The sequence below is a fragment of the Aythya fuligula genome, chromosome 23 (genome assembly GCF_009819795.1).
Source record: "Aythya fuligula isolate bAytFul2 chromosome 23, bAytFul2.pri, whole genome shotgun sequence".
Classification (NCBI taxonomy): Eukaryota; Metazoa; Chordata; class Aves; order Anseriformes; family Anatidae; genus Aythya; species Aythya fuligula.
This window is the reverse complement of record NC_045581.1, coordinates 3,680,512-3,705,865: the sequence shown is the minus strand read 5'-3', so window position 1 is coordinate 3,705,865 and position 25,354 is coordinate 3,680,512. Positions and strand designations below refer to the sequence as shown.

At 46.5% G+C, this 25,354-nt stretch overlaps 1 protein-coding gene across 2 annotated transcripts in view; it reads left to right on the top strand.

Annotated features, from left to right (window-relative positions):
* The window catches only part of ARID1A (AT-rich interaction domain 1A), a 60,691-nt gene that overhangs the window by 15,800 nt on the left and 19,537 nt on the right, over positions 1–25,354 (top strand). For both annotated transcript variants that reach the window (XM_032202179.1, XM_032202178.1), the window contains exons 2-4: positions 7,808–8,020; positions 8,719–9,180; positions 10,367–10,480. In XM_032202179.1, the coding sequence (XP_032058070.1) occupies positions 7,808–8,020; positions 8,719–9,180; positions 10,367–10,480 (789 nt within the window). The remainder of the gene's footprint in view (positions 1–7,807; positions 8,021–8,718; positions 9,181–10,366; positions 10,481–25,354) is intronic.

The window sequence follows — 25,354 nt, the reverse complement described above, 5'->3', positions numbered from 1 at the left end:
GTTTCCACTGGTAAGACTTAGTATAATGGATTTACAGAAAACCTCCCCAAAGGAATGAGTGTAACAAATCTATAGGCAAAGAAAGGAGCAACGTTTAGCAGGGCTGGCTTTAAATCTACAGGAGCTCCAAATAACTTGGTTAGAAGCAGGTGAGTGAGGTTGTTTAGAAAACGTTTTCCTTTTGTGTGCAATGCTGATTTCTATAGCTTATTTGAGGCCTGTGTGTTAGCAGATTAGGGGAATAGAAAGTATTTGGTCGAACTCTGACCTACTGGAAAAAATCAGAAGAAAACCAGGCTCCCTCTAATCGTAGAACTGAAACTATTGAGCAGAGGTCAGTTATTTCAGCAACCGATCAGGGAATTTGCATCGGCCATTGATAACGAGGTGAGCTTTCTGCCTCTCGGTTAATGTGCTCGAATCTGAGTGAGAGTCTTGGATTTGGGGGACGGTGGTGATTTATTTTTCTGTAGCTCATATAAGAATGGATTTCTCCCTCGAGTTTCCAAGGGTGATGAGTGTTTGTAAGCCTGAAACCAGCCCTGTGCTGTGTTCCAGAAATCGGGTTTTGGTACCCCTGGCACATGCCCCATGGCATTGCCCATGAGGTGTAGGGTGCTGTGGGAGGACAAGGCACAGGGACCTCGAAGCGGAGCTGACTGTCTCTGTGGGGGTGACACGGGGCATTTCGGTGCTGTTTCCAGCCTGGTGCTTGCAGGAGCCTGCTGGTGTCCCTCGGGGTGCTGGCTTTGGTCTCCCATGGGCTGCTCATTCCCCACAGCGATGGGTGCTGCCCTGGAGGATGGGTGAGGAGGGTAACTGATGGGTGCTGAGCAGTACTGGTTTGCGCTTCCCTGGTGATGCTGAGGGACTGAAGGAAAATGGTGAAGTTCTCAAGTTTAAAAAAGAGAGGGGAAAACTACAAGAAGTAAGCATTTCTGTGATTTTTCTGAGTAAAGTATGCTTGTTATAATTATGCTGATGGGACGCCTGATCCACGTTAGCGTAGTGCTTGCCATGGGGCGTTCTAGGTCTTTTGTCATTTGGGGGCATCTTCATGTATTACAGGATTTTTCTTGTTATCTTAATGTTTAATTTCACCTCAGCCTCTTCCATCTCTTTAAAAACAGGACACCACAGGGAGAGAGGCAATGAAGCGTGACCCAGTGCGCCGGCCCCTCAGGAAGCTATAAAGGGTAGCGAGTTGGGGCAGGGGTATTGACCTTAGCACAGCCACTTAGACCTTAAATAGATCAGCTGAGAGTGTTCCTCGCTGGAAGATGAGCCGTGTTTGCTCACAAACGAGGCCTCTTGGTAATTGGTGCTCCTGCCCCAGCCTGAGCTCTAGGCTCATACAGAGGGATCTGAGTCACTTGTGCACAGTTTCAGAGGCTACAGGTAGGCACAGAAGTGAGTCAAGTGTGAACGTGGGGCAGGAGAGTGAACTGTGGCTGAAAGGGTTTGTGAAGCATCTTGTGTTGCCTGTTGGATGTCCCTCCCTTGGTTGTGTTGCCCCTGCCCACCCCCTTGCCGTGCGGAGACGGGTTCCACGCTTGTTCACAAGCACCCGTGCTTTCTGTGCCGTTACCGTCACACCTAACACAACTTAACACGGGTGAGTGTGCCAAAAACTGTGTCTGCCTCGATGCTGCTGGTAGTGTAACTCTAATTGTACCTGTTGAAATTGAAAATATGGCAGAGGTTTAGTTTATGGGGAGGGCTGAGCAGTGGGAGGTTAAATCCCTCGTGCCTGGATGCGTGCTGAGGGTGCTGGAGCTGGGGCCTCCGTGGCCTTACTGGTGTTGGTGTTTGACAGCAGCCGGAGCCCTGGGCAGCTCCACAGGACGTGGAACATATGGGAAATGGTAAGAGGCAGCACCAAACTTTGCCTTTGATTTGGGTCACGTTTTGGAAATAATGGTCAGTTGGTGAGTCCTCTCAGCAGCTCAGAAGCTTTTCCCAAGCGATTTCACTGTTGGCCAGGGACTCTCAGGTGGAGGTTCTCCGGCCTTCCTTGGCACAGCTGCTGAATCTGGACCCAGGTCTCTTCCCCAAGCTGTTGTAGGTGTTACCAGTCAGTTAGGCTAATGCTCTGTTGCTGCTTTTCAACTTTTTCTACAGCTTTCTACGGGCTTGTGTAGCTGGTTGATTTTGCTAGACGTGGCACAGAAAGGTTTGGGGAGCACAGGTGGTTTTATTTTCTTGCTTGGTTTAAATCCAACATGACCGTGATACCGACTGACTGATTCGTACTGAAAAAAACTCCCCAGCATTGTCTGTCACTCACACCATTTTTATAGCTGCCGTGGGAATCTGCTGTGTAACTTCACTGCCTGCAGAGACGACTTGCCCTCATCTGCAGGCAACGAGGGGTTGGAGACACGAGCAAAGAGCACGCTCTTCTTCCAAGACATCTTAATTTCTGCAAGGTCCCATCCGGATTCAGCCTCGGGGAGGTGACCACCTCATACCACGGGCTCTCAGGACTGCGTTAACCGGCGTCGGCGCTGCTCAGCACCTTCTCAGCTCAACCCTTGGGGTCTGGCAGTCCCTGTCCCCCTCCCGGGTGGCCCGGGAGCAGCTGCGGCCTGGTGCTGAATTGGCAGGACCCGGCGGGCTCTTTGTACCGGCGCTCAGCAGCCAAACAATAGTTTGTGCTCGCGGGGCCATGTGGCGAGTCACGTGCGCCGTGCTGTTTCTGCCGGGGTCCTTGCCCATCTGTTCTCGGCTCTTTCTGGGTTATCAGGCGCGGGTCCAAGTCCTCGCAGGCAGCCAGCTCCGCGTGGCCAGAGATTACGAGCACTAACCTTCCTGGCAGGGGTGGCGTGGCTTTGCTTTTATGCAGATTAGCCATGTGCTTCTCACTTCAAGGCGTTCCACAGGAAAAGAGGGTTTCCTGTGTTTGGCTCTCGGTGGGCGTCTCCGGCGCGCCGTGCAGCCGGGGCCGGGGCCCGCGCGCGTGGCGAGAGCGCTCGGGAGAGGGATTACAGCGATCGGCCCCCCCCCTCCATCCACCTCCGCTGCTACGTCACCACAACACAACCACACGCGCGCTCATACTGTTGGTGTCATTCATTCAGTGCCAAGATTGCTTTAAAAAATTCCCTTGGCCCCAGTTCAAACAGGAGTACAGCTGGGATGTGTTAGATTTTAGGCAGTCTGCCCTCAATTTGAGATGAGTTATAAATAGCAGTGCCGACTTCCTTAACTACCACTCTCCGAGGTAAAATGCAGGTTAATTACTGTGGGAATCAATTAGGGCTTCTCTCGGTTAAACAGCCAGGAATGCTTTTTATTATTTTTTATCGCGAAAAACGGACAACAGATCTGCTCAGGAAAAGATTTTGGATCCAAGGTGAGAGCTTGGTGCTTTTTTGATTATTTTTTTTGGCCTTTTTATTTTTAGTTTTTTGGGGGCAGCTGAGGAAACCAGTTGTGGCCAATACCTCTGTTTGCCAATAGCCGAATGACGCCGATTTGAAACTGGAGAGCTCAGTAAAGAGCTCTCCTCCCTTTTCTTCCCCTGGCCTAATAAAGTACAAATATGCAATAAGGTAACCGGGAAGGTCAGAATTAGACTTTTCTGTACGGCTGTGGAGGGTTTGGCTCTTGCTTCCGAAGTGGGATTTGCCTCTTTTCTTTACTCGTTTTCCTGCTGGGGCCATTAAGCAAGTCCCCTCCAATTTCAGCGAAGTGCTTTTTGGAGAGGCCAAACTCTTCTTCTGCGGGACAAAATCTAAGAATTGTTCGTGAAATCCTCTTGTCCGCTTCAAGCTTTTTTTTTTTAATTTTATATATTTTTTTAGAAAGCTGTACATGTCCGCTCGTGCAGCGGAGAGGCTGTCAGTCGTTTGACTTCTCTGCTTGGGGCTGGTTTTTGTTGGGAAGCTTTTCGCCCTCCTTGCCCAGCCAGGAGGCTGTGCTGCTGGTTTTTAGCCGCTTCTCACGGTGCTGCTTCGTGGTGGGGGTCTGACGTGCTTTACATCGCACACACTGATCTGGAGAGCTTTTGAACTCGGCCATTTAAGCTTGCTTTGGGCTTGCTGTTACAAGCTCTTAGGCTAGCAATACCTTAAATTTCCTTGAGAACTCAGCAGTTTCTCTGGAGCGCTGGCTTTCGGTTGCTTTCATTCAACGCCGTACCAGAGAACTTCGCTGTTAAAAGTTTGAGCGGTGACAGGGCTGTGTTTTGCTGAGTTTTGGTACTTAACGGTGTTAGAAAACAGCAGAGATACCGAGATTGAAGGCAGAATAGAAGCAATTCCTATGAATGCAAGGAGGTGTAAGCAGGGGGTCTGGACTTCAGTGATCAAGGAGCGACACTTTCTCTCAATTATGTCTCTCTGTGGCAGGGCCTTTGCTTTTGAAGTGTAATCACAGTAATCTACTCCTGTGGTTTCCTATTGAAAGGATTTCCCATGTATCAGTCCAGAGAAGACTCTCCAGCCTTTTGCAGTCGGAGCGTGGTATTTCCTTACTTACCCTCAAGTGCTTTTTGCAAGTGAGCAGCCATTGCTTCCTCTCGGCTCCCCCAGCCCTCCTGACAGCGGCGTGCAGAGGAGCCGTGCTGCACCTCCGCTCCTCGCACCAGCTCTCAGATCGATCAGCACTTTGCTGTATTTCAGCCCGGACTGCTCCTTTCTTCAGGCACGTGTGGTTAAATTTTCCTACAAGGATTGAGAGAGCAGAGTCAAGTAGACTTCTTGATGGCATGCTCTCGAAGACAGAGCAACGCTGCTAAGAGGAGAGGAGTTAAAGCCCTGTCAGTGCAGTAGGCGTCTGTCTTTTTTTGGGAGATTTGGGGGGAAGAAACAAGATGTTGCAGCATTTGGGACGTACACGGCAGCCCCAGGGAAGGCGAGTTAGCCTGTTGTTCGCAACAAGTCGGGTGCGTGTATGAACTATTGTTCCTCTGTCGGAGGAAATTAACTGGCATTTCCATTTCTTCTGCTTAAAGACTTTTACTTATAAGGCTGCGGTGGGGAGCGATGCTCTTCGTGTTTGTTTTTAGCATCTCTGGGTGCTAGGGCCTTGTAGGAGAGAGGCACTTCAAAGCCACGCAGTTTGGAAGCGCGTTGAGTCCTCCCACGCTGAGCCATCAAGGTGACGACTTGGTCACATCCTGGAAATATGTTTGGGTTTTGTGTTTTGGGTTGCTTTTTTCTTTTCTTTCTTTATTTTTTTTTTAATGGTTTTATGAACTGTTCCAAATGTTTCTTGAAATTTGTTAACAGTCATCGTGCTTCCTGTAAGAGTCATGGAAAAGTGGATCTTCACCTTGTTTCTGTCCTTCTTGAGGATCTGGTTAGCTTTGTGGGTGACCACAGACAAGAAAATCTGTGCAGAGGAGGCAGCGTGTGGTGTGCGCATATTTAAAAAAAGAAAAAAAAAAAAAAAAGAATGAACAAGAATGTATTTGAGAAGCTGCCTTTGCTAGCGGGCTGTGAAGATGAGGTAACTACTAGAGGGGAAACAAGTAACAAATGGAAAAGATGCTGAAATGTTCAAGAACCAAAAGTTGCCCTAGAGCAGGTAGCAGAAGAAAGGCACAGCCCGTGTTTTTTGGGGGTAGGATGAAAGAGAGCATCGACTTACCAAAGGCTAGGGGCAAGGAAGCTGTCCTGGTGGTACTGTTTTAACATACCAAAGAAAATAGTTTGGGGAGGGAAAAGATGTCAGTAATCTGAGGTGGTACCCACAAGGCGAGCTCGGGAAGCAATAGGGACAATTGCTTGGAAGATGTAAACCCAATTTGCATCCGTTAGGGTGTATTAAAGCTCCACATGGATGCTCCCATTCAGGAGGTAGTCAGCGTAGCTCTGAGGATTCAGACTCAAGCACTCCAAGACCTTTTTACCTTTTTTTTTTTTTTTTTTTTTTTTTCCTTTCTGTCCCTGTGAATGGAAGCTCCTCTTCAGAGCTCGCTGAAACCCTGTGTGGGGGTGCAGCCTCCTGGAGCAATGCAGCGCTCCGCGGGGCTTCTTCCAGGGCACTGCAGCCTCAATTGGCAGCAGCATCTGTGGTAACTTCGGCATAAACCCTGAAACTTCTCCAGGGCTGTTTTAGTATGGACTAAAATGGAGAAAAAAAATAAGCACAAAGGACCGTAGCAGGGCACGTTTCTCTCTAGAGCTGTCTTGATGGAGGGAATCGTATTGGCTCAATGTACACGGTTGTCTGTGAGCAACTTCTGTAGGATGGCAAACGTGTTTGCAGGGGTGTCTGGGGCTGAATGGGAGGGGAGGAGGGGGCTTGGATCTCGTTCTTCATCGATTTGTGCCACATTGGTGCAAATTGCTCTCGGGGAGCCTGCTTTTGGCTGAGCGGGTCGCACCGCCTTGCCGAAAGTGGGGTGTCTTGCCTGCCCTCCCCGTGAAATTCCCTCCCGTGGCCCACAAGAGCGCCATTAACTCCCCGTTGTGCCCCTGCTCGCTTCTTTTTGGCGTGGGCATGGTGCTGTGTGGCGTGCCTGGCAGGCACGAAGCAGCAGACAGCTGGTCAAACAAATGTTTTCAGGGTCTGCGTGTTGGGACTTCAAGCTGTGCTGGCTGTTGAGGTAGGATTTTCTGAAGTGTAGCATACTGCACGAACTTTTTCCTAGGAGGGCAGATTCTGCAAACATAACTGAAATACTGTGCTGGGGTCTGGGATTCTTTCAGCTTTCCAGCAGGAGCTGGCTTTGTGCGATATTTGCTTGTGCAGGCCTGTAGTGCCACTCCTCAAGCACCTGATCTCAGCAAGAGAGGGTGGATCCGTCCAAATACCACCCTAGGGCTAGTTACAGGAAGGAATGGTGTAATAGAGAGCCCATTGTCATGGTGATGTGGTGGAAAACGTCTAATTGGTATTAGTTAGGTCATCGGGAGATCAGGGAGCAGTTCTTATTCAGCCCAAGTGATGGAGGTTAAAGACTGCGGCTGGGATTCATTTAGAGGTCGCTACGCCAAATCAGGCTGAAGGCAGCCCTCGCTTTAGTGTGGTAATGCAACTACCTAGGTGGAAGAGCTGTATTTTTGAGGTTTATAGTATTTTCAGGAAATTTGATTGACTGTTCTTATGTCTTGGCTTCAGGCAGAGGTGGTGCAGATGAGGAAGTCCTAGCAAAGTTGCATTTACTTGCTCATCTCATGGTGTCTGCTCTAAGACTCAGGGCCTTGACTTCCAAGGCTGACCAGTGTTTTTTTCACACATCTAAAGAAATTTGATTTTGAAACCTGCGTTATACAAAAGGCAGCAGACACAAAGCTCTTTCTAAAAAACAAAACACAGAACTTCAGTCTTGAACACTGAACATCAGTGGCAGTGCTCAGTGTTACTACATCAACGTGGAATAATTGAAATGCGTAAGTGTAAATTAACAGCCTGCAGTGTTTTGGGAGACCTTGTTAAATGTGAAAGAAGAAGCATTTCTTGTGAATATTTAAATTTTCAGCGTAAATTTACCTTGTTGTGGAATATCTGGACATTAAACTACTGCCTACCGTGGGGAAAAGCCACTCACACTGATAGTTCATCTCAGTGATCCTTCCCACCTTTTTTCTGTCCTTTGGCCACAGGAGATCTGTCTGCATAAAATGACTTCTCGTTGGGTTTGTTCTTTGTGAAATGTCTTTGGGTTTGAAAGGGCAGCAGGAGCCGTGCTGCACTTCAGAACGCAACCATGGGTCGTAGCACCTGAGGAGGAGCAGGCTGCCTTCTGCTTCTCCGCACCAACTTGTTGAGGTTTTCTTCTGGGGGTTCTTTGGAGGTCGGGAACAATTCCTGTATGCAGCTGGATGTACATCGTGTGTCCCAACTTGCTTTGCAGCCTTCAAGCCCAATGGATCAGATGGGGAAGATGAGGCCTCAGCCATACGGAGGAAACAACCCATACACACAGCAGCAGGGACCTCAGGCGGGGCCGCAGCAAGGACATGGCTATCCCGGACAGCCGTATGGGCCACAGACTCCCCAGAGATATCCCATGGGAATGCAAAGCAGGACGCAAAGTACAATGAGCAGCATCTCGTATGCACAGCAGGTAGAGCACCCAAGCTTCTCTAGTCTCTGTTTGCAGCAGGGACAGGCAGAGGAGCAGCAAAGTCCCGTGCCTGCTGAAGGGACCACCTTCAACCAGGTTGGAATCAGTTCCTTAGGTAAAACAACGTTTCTTTAGGCTATAAGTTGCCCCACACCTGAATCCAGGTGTGGTCCATGTATGAGGATCTGTGAAAGCCTTGCTGCAACAAGAGGTAGCAGCAGAGCAATGAATCAGAACTAAGGAAAAATAAATAGGAAGGGGACTAAGGTACTCACACCACTGTATTCTGTTAACAACAAAGCTGTTCCTTACAGTGGAAATGACTTCCAGGCCAGTTGTGGCTCACTAAGTGAACCAAGTGGCTCCTGCTGGACTGCTGGCAGGATTTAAAAGGCTGCTTTTGTTTTTTTCTGGAGCAACTCTTCTTTCCTTTTAATGTTATTGTCATCAAAGTGTAGTCAAATCCCTAAAAACTTAGTTATGGTGTGTAATTTATTACTAATTGATAGTGTCACACACAAGTGACTTTTGATATTGTCTGGGAAACTTTCTTACATAGGTAGTGGCATTTCCATTACCTTCCCAGTTAACTGCTCTGAATAGCTCTCTAAATTGTTGCTTCTTGAGTATAATCTTACTTTGTGTGTGCACTTAAAATTGCTTCTTAACCGGTATAATTCTCCCCTCTTCTTCTGCAGATTCCGCCTTACGGACAGCAGGGTCCCAGTGCATATGGGCAGCAAAGCCAGACTCCATATTACAACCAGCAAAGCCCTCATCCCCAGCAGCAGCAGCCTCCATATTCTCAGCAGCCTCCATCCCAGACCCCTCACTCTCAGCCTTCTTATCAGCAGCAGCAACAGCCTCAGTCTCAACCTCCACAACTTCAGACATCGCAGCCTGCGTATTCTCAGCAGCAGTCCCAGCCGCCCCATCAGCAGTCCCCGACTCCATATCCTCAGCAGCAGTCCACAGCCCAGCAGCATCAACAGAGTCAGCCTCCCTACTCCCAGCAGCAGTCACAGTCGCCCTACCAGCAGCAGCAACAAACTCAGCAGACAGCTTCCTCGGCTCTTTCTCAGCAGTCATCTTCATACCCTCAGTCGCAGCCGCAGCAGCAGCAGTCTGCGTATTCCCAGCAACGCTTCCCCCCTCCTCAGGTAGGCTGGCTCATGCTTTGGTTCCTTCTGCGAATATTTTTTTTAAGAAACTCGGGCAAATCGTTTTCTTTGTGCGTTGAAGTCGGTTGAGCTACGCGTCAGCAAGCTGGCTGGAATGATTGCGATAATAGATGTGCTGCCTTCTCTGTTGTGTCTAGATCTGTATCTCAGAGATGTTATGGTGGTAACAGGCTGAGCCGCGGTAACACTGCAGTTTTGAAGACTAGTTCTGAGTAAATGCTGCTGATTGGCAATACCAGTCTAAAGGATTTCATACTGGCATGGTTTTCACACTGTGGTCTCTGGAAGATCTCCAGGTGGTCTACAGAGAAACTTGGGTTGGCACAATAGCAGGGCACTTCTGAGTCTACAAAAAAACACTGTTTCCTGGTGCTTTTCTATCTCAGTCCAAGACTTCAGGAGGTGTATTGATCACACGGAGGAAGTGAGCATGGGAAAGCTCCTTGGTTCCATGCTGCTTGGGTGGAGTTTTTCCACAGACATTTGCAGATGGCAGCACAAATGGAAATTGAGCCAATAAAAGACGTTTTGCAGAGTGACGCATAGATGGGAGAGTTTGCTCTTAAATGTAAAACTTGGCTTTAGGGAGGAGAAATAAAACGTGAAGCACGTGGAATTGAAGATAAGATCATGAAGCGATCCTTTTTTTTTTTTTTTTTCCCCTGTGTGTTTATTTTCAGCAAGGTTTAATATTATTGTAATAGTCGTGTGAAAAGCTAGCTGGGACCTTTCAGCAAACATTGCAGTGCATCAAAGGTAGCATATGAAGAGCTGAAGATTTTAATTGACTTGCTGTGTTTGTGTAATAAAGTACTTAGAGCTGTTGTAAGATGTTAGAAGATTGAGAAGCCAAGTGGGCAGTCTCCCAGGACAGTCTCTGTTCTTCAGGATCTGTCTGTAATAAGGAAAAGCCGGAGAATTATTGTTTTGTCATGGTTTGGACTTCTACTTCCAACAGTCACTATGGTAGTCCAGCAACGTTTATCCTCCTGTGGAGCAGTAGGCGTGCTGGCTTGAACTCCTTGCTGCCCTATTTCCAGTTTTGGGCAAATGTCACCGAGGGTACATAATTCTTCCACAGTGTGAGAATACATCAGAGTGATTCCAGCAGAGCTTTCATTTTATTCACATTTGTGTTTTTATTTGGTGTTTCTTGATGTTTCAGGAGTTATCTCAAGAATCATTTGGGTCCCAGGCATCATCTGCTCCCTCAATGGCTTCCAGTAAAGGGCAAGAAGACATGAACTTGAATCTTCAGTCCAGACCTTCTAGCCTGCCGGTGAGTGGTGAGCTGTTGGAGAAGTGAATGGGGTGAGGGCAATCAGAAGCACAGCAGGATAAATTAGCACTGGTAGTATTCCACGTGGAAATGGGAATGATGGAGGCTGCCTGTGCTTTTTACCAAGTCATTAGCTTCTGGCTTCCCACTGGAGATTAAATGTAATTTACAAAAGTAATGGATCTGAGAGTAAAGTTTAACCCTAGGTACTCTGGTCTGCAAGTTCTAGCCTAAAGATTTCTTGAGTTTTCTGTTCATGGTGTCTGAAATACCTGAGTACTGTGAAAGTAAGTTCTGACCTTCAGGCAAAGGTGTTTCACTTTTATTTTACTCCATTGTTCCTTTAGCCCACTGTTTCATAGGTGGTTAAGGGCTGGTAGAGCTGTTCCCTTTCTGTGTTACTGGATCCTCATACTGCTGATTTAAGCTTCTTTGATCCATTCTGACTGAACAGTTGGTGCAAAAGACAAGTTTTATTAATACCTGGAGTGAGGAAGATCAGTCAGAGAGAGCTCCTTCCTAGATGAAAAGTTGTATTTTCTGTTGCATCCTGAATCTGCTTGCTGAAGGTGCAGTGAACAGTTGTGTATGAAATCAGTGCCTGGTTTTCCAGCAAGTTTTGGACCAGAATAGTTTAACGTTGGGTTAAAACTTCATGAAGAAAATGGAGAAGGGTTAGAAGTTTAAGTTTGCGCAAGTCACTCTGTGCCTCTGACTTGGAAGAACAGTACTGAGCTGCTGCATTCAGATTTTGCTGGTTACTTTCACTTGTAACCAGTAGGAAGTGAGTGAGTTTTTTTTTTTTTTATTTAGCCACTGGCTAAGTCTGTTTTCTAAGCTGCAGTTGGATTGGTCAGAGGAAAGTGAGCTGTGTATACAGCAAAGTTATTTTTGCTCTCAGCAATGAGAACAGCTTTGTTGTGAGCCCCTTGAAATAATTCCTTTGGATTGTGGGTACAAATTGTCACCCAAAATACAAAGTGATTCTAGTTCTGACCACCTAATGGGAGTAGTTGTGGGTTGTTTCTTTTTTTTCCTCTTTTTTTTTTTTTTGGACCTCGATTACAAAGATTTAATTTGTTCTGAGGCCTGGGGAAAAATCCTTTTAAATAGCATGTTTCTTTCCACTCTGCCTCTCCACAAGTTCTTCCATGTGACCCATCTTCTGGCGAAGAATGTAGGAAAAGTGAAGCCGCTGAAGTAATTGAAGAAATTGCTCTAGCTCTGAACGGTGGGAAGTCCTGTTTAGTAGCATTGTTGATAGAGCCTTCATGAATCCTACCAATCAGCGCCCTCTGACTCAGATTATAGGAATTAGTTGCTCTGCTTAGCAGAAGTGGCTCCTTCTCAGCACCAGTGGGAATTTTTTATACCTTGTGGTTTAATGCGCTTGGCCCCTTTCAAGCTTTCCTTTTTCCCAAGCAATTTAAGAAAAGATATGCATCTCAGCCATAGGAGTGAGGAAAAACTTAGAGAAGAGGGAATTTTATCCAGTTTAAAAGTTTTAAATGATAATGTGTTCACTAATTTCTAATAAGATATTCAGAGGTTTTCTGATAAGAAATCCAGGGCACAAAAATTGGGTCCAGCTTTTATTATCTGCTAGCTGGAAAGCTTACTTTCTGTTTTAAACAGACTTTGTAGTCATCTTGTTTTTCTGACTTTATCACCAAATAATTAACATTTAAGAAAACAAACAGTGTTTAGCTTACCCTACCCCTGGTGTACTTTTATGTCTTTTCTTCCTTGGCGAGCCAGAAAAAAAAAAAAGCAAACACCACAAACTCCCCGCAAGAAGAAAAACTCACTTCTATTCTTACGTGTGTTTCATAATTTTGTCCCTCAAATTAGGGTACTGTAGGGCAAGATCAGCACCTGTTTGTAAACTGAGAATGCATCAGACAGCAATGTTGTGGGGTGTTGTAAAGAGGACCTCTGAGGTGTATGGAAGCCAACTCTTTGTTCCAGGGATGAGTATCTTGCACGAAACTTGGCCTGGGGAAGCTTAGAAGCAGAAAAGCTGCGCTGGAAGGGTGTTATCAATTTCTTTTATCTTCCTTATATTCCTCACTCTGTCTGTTTTAGAAAGTTTTATACTAGTCGAGGGGATTCCTAGATCCCTGTTTTGCTATTATATATGACTTAGAGAAGCATAGTTAGTTTGTGGGTTTTTAATTTTTCGTGGAGTTCTGAGTCCTCTTCTAAGCCTCCATGGGCACTGTGGAATAGCTCACTGGGTATCCTGGAATCTGGGCAAATCGTACGATGCATCATCTTTAATTAAACATAGATCAACTCCAGGAGGAGAAGGAGATTGCTGCTTTTAGGTACTTATTTATGAAGTGTTAAATTTATGTACCCAGTGCCTTTACGAGTCTTTAGCCTTTACACGTTTAGTACTGTGCATCGTATTAATGCTAGAACTTCAAGCAGTAAAAGTGGGAATATATCTTGGGCTGACACTGTCACCGTTTCAGGAAGTGGTGGTCTCCTAGAGATGATAAGTGTTGGTTTGGCAACGTTGTCAAGTTCAACTCCTGTCAGATCTTGCTGGTTTGTTAGGATCTGCCTGAGAAATATAACATTGATCATTCTGGGTGGAGGTCTTCAAGGTATCCTCCTGGCAGTGATTTTTGTGTCCCTAGCTAAACTTTTTTTCTGACTATGTTCCTGTATTAAGACTTTAAATAGCAGAAGAGTCAAATTACTGATTTCTCTAGTGCTTTGTTTGAACGTCTGCAAGTAGCAAAATGTCTGGTCTCCCATTTCTGCTGGTGTTACTAGGCTGCTCTAGCTAAAGTATTTCTTGGTTTATTGTTCCCTTTCTGAAGATTGTACCTGCTGCGACGGGAGAGAATGCTGCTGCGAATGCACTGATGTCTTTTAAAGAGCAATGCATCCACGCGAGTATCCTGCCTGGTCCTCTTTTCCTGTAGCAGGCTGGATGAAGAATTTCTCTGAAGAATTTGCTGCTTCCCTAGGGAATCTCTTGTCAGGATTGCAGCTAAACTAAACTTAGATTCCAATTGTGTATGGGAGAAGTGAAGTGTAGTCTTTTGTGTCTGGGTGTAATAGAGGAATAGTAATCCATAGCATAAATCATATTCTCCCAGGAGATTCCCTAGTCTCATCTCTTCAGCAAAGAATTTTTCTTGGCAAGTCATATCCAGTTTATTTGGTGTTTCTACCTTTGGAGGCTTGGATACAGAGTCTGTAAAAGTCAAATATTTCCAGCTATTAATTATCTTCTGCTTAGGCTTGGAAGATGCTCTGGTAACAGGTACGGGGAAGCAAACAAGTTGCTAGGACATCCACTTGGGTTTGGATTGAAGTCAGTTCTGCTGCAGAAATCTCTGGAGTTTTGGGATTGTTGGAAGGAATTTCGTATCTCATTGTGGAACGTGGAGCAGTGTTACGTTGCCTTGGTCTCTGCCTTGAAGGGGCTGAGTACAGGTTCCTGGTGTCTTTGAAGTGGATGCGGAGTAAAGCACCGAGACAGTGCTTGCCATGCCGTTAGCACCTTCCTAACCACAGAAGTTGATAAGTGTGGTGTTAGGACCTTTGACAGATTGGCCCTAAAAGCCATGTATAGAGCAAAAGTGATTTGCTACCAGTATATACTGGCTGTATGTGCTTTTCACTGGACTTTCTGGGATTTCTTCAGTGAAGTTTTTCTATTTGTAGAAACCAAAACTAGTGTGAGGCACGCTGTTCTCAGCAGTGCTTTGATGGGAAGGGTTCTGCTTGGGGTGGGACTTCTGGCTGAACCAGGAGGGCAGATACTGGCAGGGTTTTGGAAGCGCTGAAATAGCAAGGTTGTGTTTGAATTTTTGTTGCAGCAAATGCATAATGAAGCAAACTGGGGCAGCTTGTACAGAAGTTTCAGAATTCCAGTCACAGAATGTTTTTAGTCGGTTTTGGTCAGTTTACTGTGTAGCTTGAGGGAGGAACCCCATTCCTTTTCTGGGCAAACAATTTTCATCTTGATGTGGAGTGGGAAATCATTTTAATCTCAATATTTTGCACTGCTGGCAAACTGTATTTCTTATTTAACTGCATTTCAATTTGGTTCATCACCAACTTCAGGTCTGAAAAGAGTCTTGTTGATGGCAGGAAGGATTATAACCAACTACAAACAAATTTCCTGATCTGTTTAACTTTTGAATATGCGTTCTGGTTTTGGATTTTTTGCATTATGGATTTAGCAAAATTAGACTATAGGAAGGGAGAGAAATGAAGCTGCTGAGTTCTGGCTGGTAGAGAAGTGATTCTTTTGTGAACATCCCCAGCGTGGTGGGGTATTTTTTGTTTGACTTCTTCCTCATAAGCCAAGTAGTTTCTGAATTTGGACGTTCTGGAGGGTGTCAGGAAAGCACTGTTTGGATTTGCCAGTTTTTACAGGGTGGTCATTTCAGCTTGCACTCTGCAGGTACTTGAAGTGGAATAAAGTTGAGCTCTCTCAGCTGCATCCTCTGACCTGGAAATAATGAATGCAACAGCCTGACATACAGTGAAAAACTATCTCAAAGCTGCTGTGGATGGGGACGGAGGTGCAGCTTAGGAAATGAATGTTTTCTTAAAACTTCTTTGAGCTCAATATTTTTCGTTTTGGCAATTTGTTTTGGGGGAAGGGAAAAGAAACTTTTATAGTTGAATCTCTTTGGTCACTTCAGTCACTCCCTTCCCCCCCATATGGGACTTCCTGCTTATGTTTGGTTTGTATTTGGCCTTCTGAGCTTGTCTTATTGCTTGCCTTGAGAAGAGGGATTAGTGGTGTATGCATTTTGAAGCAGGGGAGCTGCATGCTCTGGTGGCTGGGCATCACAGTGGGTGTGCGGATGAACGCATCAGCACCCGGAGGCTTGCCCCAGGGATCGCAGTGCTTGAAACACTGGTACTGGAGAGATGGGTGCCTTCCAGTTTATGCTGATGGGAAGGTTTCTATCCCAAGTTATGGTGATAGAGGGAGTTGAAAACATTTTTTAACCTGACCATGGCTTCTTTGTCTCAGCTTTTCTCAGTGTGTGCGATTTTGGCAATCGTTTTTGTGTGCTTCTTTAAGAAGGCCATGCTTTGTTTTTTAATTAATTTTAATTTTGCTATGAGCCTTTACAGATGCAGAGAGTGTAGAGTGCTGCTCGCAAAGCTTCCCTAATCTTCCAGCCACTCCAGCGACATGCTTCGCGCGTCTGACCTGCTTCTCGGGGCCGCTCTGCTATTTGTCCATGTGGCAATTTCTCTCCTCCCACCCTTTCCTCCAGGCTGCAACCGAGCTGATCTGACCTGGTGCTTGGGAGGAAGCTCCCCACCCCTTGCTGCATCTCTCGGGCCCTCTCTGGGCCACACCAAACCCTCTGCCCTCACCGTGTCCCCCCAGTGAAGCCCAGAAGCGTCCCTTTAGCAATCACACCGTGCTGGGGCCGCTGCTGCAGCTCGGCTTCGCGGGAGCCTGCGCTGGCAGCAGATTGCGCTATGCTCGATGCCGGGCTCGTTTCCTGTTTCTATTCTAGTCGTTAGCGGCTCGGCTCTGCTTCCTGCCTCTACGCCTTACACAGATTCCCCTAACTGGAACCTTTCGTTTTCTCAGGAGCGATTTCGGTTACAGGCCTAACGGAAGCGCGGAGCGGCCATCTCGGCGGGGAGGGCCCGGACGGTGGCCGCAGCTCGCTCAGGAGCCGGGCCCTGCACGTTCCCCAGGCCGGGTTTAGGCCCAGCTGGAGGGACTAGGCGGGTCAGCGTTTCATCAGGAAATTGCTGTAGGATGACCAGTTCTGATGTTGGATCCCAAACAATAGTCTGTGCTCTCAGTCACACGCATCCCCTGGAAATACAGAGCGTTCTTGCACCGTGAGTGCTGAAGCGCACGCCGCGTGAGATGACCCTCTGCTTCTGAGCACGCTTTCGAGCAGCTGGCTGTTGTAGGGCAGGGAAATCAGCCTTTCACTTCCTTTTTTGCTGCTGAGCTGGTGTTATCGGAGACCCTTGAAAATGTGCGGAAGCCTCAGTCAGCCTGATGTTGGAAGCAACTTAACCCTGCTGGAGATCCCAGACGGTGCAGGGGAGGGAGGGACGGGGCTGACCTGACCTTCGTGTGCTGCGTGGGGCGGTTACGGGGATAAGTGAAGGTGTTTAACTTCGCCTGACAGCACTGCACTCATTTTAAATGCTGCCATACCTGCGCTTTCGGTTCGCTGGGATCATTTCCCTAGTAATGTCATTTTGGCCTTCTGGATTGACTCGTCTCAGAGATGTGCACAATCACAAACGCAGTGGAGAAGGCTTTCCACGTGGCTCTCGAATGCAGGGCATGGCGTGGGCCCAGGGCTCTGGTGGTGGCAATGTGGCTGGGACGGGCTTGTGCCCGTGTCCCCAGGGGTGCAAGGTTCGCGCTGAGATTTCAAACGAGGCCTGCGTGGTAATTGGAGGAGGAGTTGCGTAAATACGTTTTATCATAGTTTGAATCAAGGCTCACTGAGGGAAACAGAAACGTTTATTAAAAAAAAAAAATTCCTGAAGTGAAACAAAGTGACATCTCTGGGAATTGACTGCTCTGGCAACCCCTGACCCTGAGGGTGGCAGTGGGTGTGCGTCAGTGCGTGGCACGAGCCAGGTTGCCATGGCTGTGCTTACCTCTTCCCTGCACGCTCACTGCTCTGAGCCAGGACGAGAGCAGAACTGCTTTCAGTCCTTTAAAACGTCTCTTTGGTTTCTCTGTCCCGTCCAGGTCAGCAGTACCTGGGAGCAGTATTTCAGACAGGCTCTGATTAACGCTTATTTCCCTAGAACTGCCCCAGCTGGCGGTGTCAGGGGGCTCAGCCGTAGCCCTCGTGTTGCCCCATCGCTGTCTCCCTGCAGGTACGGGGCCTTTCCGAGGCAGCTGCCAGCTTTTGGCTGCCTCTTCCCAGCTCGTTCCAGCGAGGGTACTGCCAGATTCATCAGGCTTGCAAATATCCATTGCCTTAACAAATCCTGTTCCCTCCTAAAATCTTTCTTCTTTATGCTTTTTTAGAAATGGATTCTGTCACTCTTAATTGTTTCACAGAGGCTGATGATAATACTAAAAGCGGAGTTGTTTTGAAATCTGAAGTATTGGTCTTAACAGGGGCCTTTTAAATTTTTTAATTATTTCAGACTTCTGCCTTTGCTGCGTTTCTTTGCCCACCCAAGCTCCTGTGGTTGGCATGGTGGCATAATCACATGCTGAGATGACTAAATGCTTTGGAGTCTAAATTGAACACATCAGAGATTGGAAAGTGCCTTCCAGAGGAAGCACTGCTGGGGAGTTGGAATATCCTTTCGGCTGGCAATAAGAGGGCAGCTTCCTGCCTCTTACGGCATTGAGCTTCTTGGATGATCTGGGCTTTGTCTTCAGACCGAAGCAGAACAACACAAAAAAAAACCTCTGGAAGGAAAACAAAGGCTCTTTAAATAAACAGGTTGTGGTCTGTCACCTGAGACCCATACTAGCATCTCACTTGCACTTTCCTTCCCAGGGCCTGGTGCTGGACCAGCCTTTCTGATTGATGTGGTCAACTTGTAGCTCTCACTCCCCTGCATGCCCAGCACCCTTCAAAAAAAAAAAAGAAAGAAAAATCAGTGTTGCTGAGAACATCCTCTGATGCTGCTGTGATAGCGCTGCTCACTGTGCCCGGGTCATGCATGCATCTTTCCTGCAACCCATTTCAGGGTTGGTGTCGCTGTTGAAGCTTCAAGTTTCACCCTTTTTTTTGCAGCATGCTGCTGCTGGATGGCCAGGCTAACTTTTGTGCTAGCCAAAGTGTCAGGCAGAACTTCAGCCTTTCCGCTGCTGCTTTGAATGCTTTGTTGTACCAGTGGTTAGGTAAACCTGGGAGTACTTTTAGAAGCTGAGCAGTTTTCAAAGGGTTAAATGGCAAGTATCTCCTGGGGGGCTTTGCTGCTGTGATTCCCAGGGTCCTGCAGAAGAGCTGAGCACCCAGCGCTCCCGGGGTGGGACCACCACCTTTCCACGCTGTGGGTTTTCCCTTCAGCGACATCTTGTTCTGAGGGTGAATCACATTGCTCCTCCTGTACTTCATGCTGCAACCACAGCCTCCGAATCTCTCCTCTCCAAAGAGGCAGAATATGAAATTTGTTAATCTGGTCAGTGTTTCGAGGGGGAGGACACCCCCCCCCCCCCTCTTTTTCTTTTCTTTTTTAAATTTTATTTGGAAGGGGAAGAGAAGGAGGGGTGGCACAGAGTAGGAGCAGTAGATGTGATTAAAGCTCCTGCCGAGCAGATCTGTGGGAGTGGAGTATCGACCTCTGAAAAATCAATGGCTGCTGCGGTAGCAGTGCTGGCTGTTTTGCAAGGTCTCCCGTTGCAGGAATGTAGTAAAGCCAGCAGCACTTCCGTCTCTCTTTCTCCCTTTTTTATTTTGTACCTGCTTTCTGCCAAATGACCCGACTCACCTAGATTTACTGAGGTGGATTAGAACAGCAGCTTATTTTTGCAATCAGAGTAAAATTTCTTGTGTGACGCTGAGCCCCTCCTCCTGACAGCCTCCTTTCCAAACGTTCTTTTTCCTGCAGTGCAGCTAGAGCCAGCAGCTTCTACCAGTTTGTCTAAAGCCAGCCTGGAAGAATGAGCTTTTCAGCTTCTTTTTTTGAGCTGAAACTGCACAAATCTCTCTTGCATGTTCTAGTCCCCATCTTAGGTTTGTAATTGTCAGCACTGATGCCTGAGAGGAGCTTAAACTCCTCATAAAGGAAGGGAATATGGACTCCATTTAGTAGAGGCTGGAGCATTGATAGTGTTACCTTCCTCATACTTGTTTTACTGGGCTGGTGTTTTTTTCCTGAAGTAGTAAAAGTCAAGCACTTTTCCTTTGTTTAAGGCATCCTGGGATGAGTAAGTGGCACGTAATAGAACCTGAACGTTTTTATGCACGCTTAGTTTTGTAACTGGGATCTTTGCTTTTTTCCAAAAGAGCATGATGCAGAACCTGAGAATCCTCTTATTGCTCAGATCAGGGTTTGAACTTCTAAGAAGAAATTTGAGGGGCCAAACCCAGTCATTTTGTTGTATAATTGAAACTCTTTGTTCCTTCTCATTGCTGGCCTTGCCCTACTTGAAGAGAGATAGAAGAGGCAAGGCCTTAAACTTAAAAAGCTCTCACGAAGCACGGAAGCGAGCTGTGCAGCTCATGCTACTTCAGCAGGCATCTTCCTGGGCATTCCTTGTTTCTTAACCCAGGAGAAAGTCATCTTTCCCTTGTGAACTAAAACCAAACTCTTCAGCTCCTCAGAGAGTAAAAACTGAGAGGTACGTGGCAGAGGAGGAAAGCTGTGTATGGTCGAGAAGCGTGTTGATTTTGTTGCTAGATTTTGATTATATTTGATTAGTCTTTAGTAGTTTGGAAATGTGGATGAGTGTAGTTCACACACAGGTATAAGCTCTGAATCAGTAGAAGGTAAACTGACCATTTAAAAATAGACACTGTTGGTTTCGGCCACCTACTCCTCCCCAAGTAAGACCTGTCACGTACCAAATGGAACTCTTGATAACAATGGTCCTGGCTGTGACCTTGCTGTAAGTTCTGGTGATGTTCTAGGTGTGGAGAGAGGTTGTGCTGGAAAAGCGTTGTGTGTGCATCCTTCCTTCTCCTCCTCCCCTTCGTCTATTGTCCAGCCTAAACGTGTTGGAAGAATCCCATAGCTCTTGACCCGTTATCCTCTGCACGTTAACAACTGTAGAAGAGCAGAGAGCGAGCTGAATGATGTCACTTATATCTTTGTGGTGGTAAGTGCTGATGGGTTTAGACAGGATTTTAAAGCATGGCAGGTGAAGTTGAGCTGGTGGTAGGTGAGGCCTGCAGGAGTGTGGGACCTTTCCAGTGTACCCCTGGTAAGCAGGATCAGCTGGGAGACTGAAAAACTCACTTCTGATTGTTTAGTGCGTTGGTGAGAGAAAACCTGGGAGACTGTAGATGATGTAGATGGAGAGTACTCTATCCTCGTAAGTGTTAAATGTTTTTTTTGCTGTAGCTTAAGTTGTGTTTCCCAACTCCAGCTTCTAGTTTTTACTGGGGAAGCAAGCTGAAAGTAGAAAGGTGGTGATGGGCTGCAGGGCCCTGCCTGGACCCTTTGTCAGATCTGGGGAAATCTCTAGTCAGCTTTACGAGGTGTTGTGCACCTGAAGGATGTGGTAGATGGAGCACAATGAGGTCTCCAGGCCACTTGGTGTTACGAGACGTGTTGCTCTGTGGGGTATAAGATGCAAAATAGAGTTGTCTTTACTGTAGAAGGAGGAACAAGTCTGTTTTCATAGAAATAGCAGGGAGATTCTGGCCTGCCAGTCAGCTGTGTCGTTTTTGTGGTAGAGAGGACTTGAGGTATGTTGGGGGTGGAAATAAAGGGGAGGGAGAGGACGAGCTTGTAATTTTAGGTGTCGGTAGTTCTTGAATGAGTGGAAAGTAAGCTGCAGAGAACGTGAAATTGGAATCAAAAGTAGGTATTTCAATTAGTCAGAAGCAATGAGGAGGCTTTTTCCCTTCCAGAAAGAATCGGGGAAATAAATTTAGCCATTGTGCTGTGGTCTTGCTTGTAAGCATCTTTATGGAAACAACTGGCCTTGCAGAATTTATAACCTCTACCACATGCTCGTCTCCAGCTCATAATTTCCTTGAGTGCTATCTAGTGATCTGATAGACGTAATGATTGTGGGCCCTGACTGCGCTCCTTCCCTCTTCCCCCACACTTTTCATACTTGCTTACCTTGGGGATGGGCAGGGGAGCAGCATAGGAAGCTCAGTCCCCGGCGAGGAGATCAATTTACTTTCTGGTCAGTCTTCCTGCTCTTCCAGATCAGTGGGGTGGGCCGGAGCAGAGCCTTGAATCTGTTCTCTGGGGTTTTGTTACCTTGATCTGAAGTATTTCTTGTTGTTTCATCTTCGTGTTTGTTTAACAAATGAGCTCGTATCAGATAGCGAAATGGTGGTTCCCCTGTTGTATGAAAGAAACCTCGCTGTTTCCAGCACAAACGAAGCGGCTCCCATGTGTTGGTCATGCCAGGACTTGCAACCCTCTCCCGGAGATAGATGAACTCCCCTGCCCCCTCCTTTGGGTACCAGATTGTGTGATTTCAGGCATGGTTTTGTTGTGGTGTGAAAAGAAGGTGTTAGCTGCTGAGTCCTTGTTTGTCAGCAGTACCGACAAACCCATGCTGGCATCGGTGAGGATTGGGCAACCAATCGCAGCTGGAACAGTTATCGTTTCAGGGTCCCTGTGGGCTTCCGCTATCAGGTCACATCCCAAAATAACACTGGGCAGTATTTCAAGTGAAGAAACTCAGGCTTTGGGGCTGCAGCCAGCCTGGAGTGTGAGATTCTGTGTGAAATAGTTGGAATCCCTCCAGCGTTTTTGATCTGCATGGCAGATGAGCAATAAAATGCATAAAAAACACATTGGAAACACGTGAGGAAATTCTCCAGACCCTGACGTTTCCTTCAAGTTGGCAGAGTTACTGCTGTTGAGCCTCACCTCCTGTCTCGGCTCGATTGGCTGCGCTCGCAGGAGGAGGGAAGAGGAGAGCCCTTCTCGTGCTGCTGCTGCGTCTTCCCAGGTCTCTTCCTGATGCTCTGCGGGAGGCAAATAAAACCTCGCTGGCCTTCTTCTCTTTGGACTTGGTCCAGAACCCACTGACAGCAGCAGGTCTCCATTATTGCCACGAGGTTTTCCTTTTTTTTTTTTTTTTTTTTTTTTTCTTTAAGGCTTCTCTGCTGTAACTGTCGTTAAAACAGTCTGCTGAGAGGTTGAGAGATTTCCTTTCCCCCTAGTTTGTGGTGCACTTGAGTAAATGGGATATCAAAGTTGGAGGGTGTCCTTTAGATCTAGTTAGAAAAACACCGCGTCTTGATGGTTGGCATCCTGAGAAAACAACTTGATAGGTGGAAAACAGCTCCTTACTGATTAGCTGCTTGCACTTAAGCATTCCAGTCTCTGCTTCTCTCCTTCCACTTGCAGGAATCACACTTCTGAGAAACTTAGTGCTGCTGGATAACACACTTAGAAAATGCTGCTGTGCTGCTGGAACATTTCTTTGCTGGGAAATGACTTTATTATCGGGATTCATAAAACTTACAAATCTGTAGAGGTGAAATTCGCTTTGTGAGTTACTCGCTTTATGTGGTACTGTCCTGTATCAATTCATACGTGTCCTAACATCCAAGAAAGGTTTACACATAATTCATTTTTAACTTATTTAAACTGATTATCTGAGAGGCTGATCCAAAGCCTGAAAGCTAGAAGGCCTACTTCTCATATATGTGAGGTCCGTGATGGTATGCCAGCAATGCAGAGAGGCCCTCGCTTGCATGTCTGAAGCAACCCCGTATTAACCCACTTAATTAAAACTGAATGTTTTTAAATGACTTGCAGTACTTAGGGTAAGCTTTGATGCACAGGCAAGGTTGAAGACATCAGCTTCAAAGATTGCTATCTAGTTACTTAGGAGTTAATATTCAAACAGTTTTTAACACTGCTTCATTTTATGTATCACAGACATTTTTGGCCTGGTATTGCCAAATCGTATCCTCTTATTCTGCCTGGGACATGCATGGGTATCACTCACACCACGTAGCAAACAGTGACCTCCCCAGATCTCGGAGGCAGACTCCTGCCTCTTGGAGAAGCGTCTCACTTAGGCTCCTGATAATGGAAGGAAACTTCCAGGCTCCACCTTGCGTGCTTGCCCTGTGCCCGTCCTTTCATGCCCATGTGCTGTCTCAGGTGTACATTTGTAATGTGGTTTTCTTCTGAGCCTAAAAATCTCTCAGTGAAATAGCAGTAGTAGCTCTGCCCCTCCGGTCTGAAGGTTTAACTGCTGACCAGCAGAACTGCTGAACTGCGTGAGCTTGTGGTGAGGGTTTTAAAGCTGCAGAGGGTTTTGGCCTCCAGCTTCATTGCAGTGATGCTAAAAACAGCATTTGGATGTGTTTGGTGATTTAGCCTAAAAGTACCTTAAAGGAAATGTCAGTAGCTACTAGAAACAATTTTAGGTCAGGCTGAATTGACTTGTAGGTGTTCTGATCCTCTCCTCAACTAGAGGGGAACCTAGAGGTGTATCATATGCCAGTAGCTGAAGTTAAATCTGATTAATCTCAGTCTTAGACAGGAATTGCATAGGAGAGAAGAGTGTTCAGGTCTTGATTGTTTGTGTTGGTTAATGCTTTTTAATGCAAAATGTTGGAAATTCCCTCTTTACCCCCCACTTCTGGTGGTTTCTTTAGTGGGATGTGGGCTTTGTTGAAGTTTTCCAGGGGAAAAAAAAAAAAAAAGTAGCTGCGTAAATGAGCAATGCTTCTTTCTACCTTAGGAAGGTAGTGAAAATTACAAAACCTCACAGACACTATTTTTAGGCTTTTTCTCATTTTTTTTAGCTTTTACTGAAATAAAACAAAGCTGCTTTTTTTTTGCTTTTTTTTTTTTTTTTTTTCCCCAGGAAGATGATGCTTCGTAAGTAAGCAAATGTACCGCTGAGACTGTCATGCAGGAAATTATCTCTCAAACAGAAGCAGTAATGGAAGGGGTGGAAGGGCATACTATGCACTAAGTCCTCCCATCAAGTGACCGGCATTTCCAGCTCAAATGTAGCATTTGCCAGCATTTTGATCCAATTCTGCTGCTAAAATAGACAAGATTGCCCTATTGCAGCAGACAACAAAGTAGTGCAGCTGATGCCCAGCTCTCCCCTTTGTCCTTCCGAGTGCCAGTCTCTGCTCAACAAGTATGATGAGGTTGTTGGATATTTCCCAGGTCTTTTTTTATTCCTCCTTAACTCCAGTTTTCCCCTTCCTAAGAGGTGAAGTGTTGCTCTCCAGCTTAGATGATAGGGATGTGCTCTCAGAGCCTTTTCACACCTCACCTGGCAGACAGGTGTAACAGAGCGATAGGGCTCTCCCTTCTGACAGCTGATAAGTTTGCGGTGTCCTGTGTCTGACTGAGGTCCTTCCACGTTGCACAGAGCTGGGAAAATGTCATCTGAACTGCTGCTAACCAAGGCGTTGTACGGTCAGTGTAAATGAGACCACGGCGTCCAAGTTATTTTTCAGTCGGCTCAGTCTTTTTGGTGTTTTAAATAAGTTGACTATGTTTGTGCTGGTCAGTTGAATTCTGTTCAGAGGAGCTCGATCTAAAACACCTGCAGGGCTCAGTCTGGAGCACTTCTGATCCGAGGCTGGTTGCTCTGAAAGACTTGCAAAAGGTGGGCAAGGGCCTGGTAAGCTTTGCTCTGCAATTTCTTCACCTGCTGCGATCCTTTGAATCTCTGGCAGAGACCTAATCCCTGGAACAGTTAAAACTTCCAGTGTTCTGCTCAAACGCTCCACCAGAGCCAGCTCAGCTTACCCTGCTTACCCTGTTGTGGACTCGTTCATTTACTTCAGGCCAACATTAGCCAACACATGCTAGTATCAAGCACCCAGGACAGTCGTGAACCTTGGATTTCCACGTAATTATCTTGGACGTATCACCATTTCTCAGACTTGCCAACTGAATTTTGGTGCTGTTGCTTTGCAGTCACTGTTGCGGCAACTGGAGATTTCAATTTCCTTAGGCTTCTTGTGCTTTTTCAGGGTGAATACATGCAGGAGGAAAGGCATTCTCTAGCCTTGCCTTCAAAAAAAAAAAAAAAAAAAAAAGCTGAACTTTAAAAGCTAATATTGTAATTGCTAGTTTTTGCTATCTTTGAAGAAAGTGAGAACCCTGAAGAATGTTTTATGATTTCCTTTTAAATCTCTATTTAGTTTGTTTTTATCCATCTCAAGTGAGTAGTTTCCCACCTCATATGAGGTTTATGAATTAATTATGGTGAAGCAGAAGTTTTCTGTCGTTCAGAGGCTGAGCCACATTTCTCTT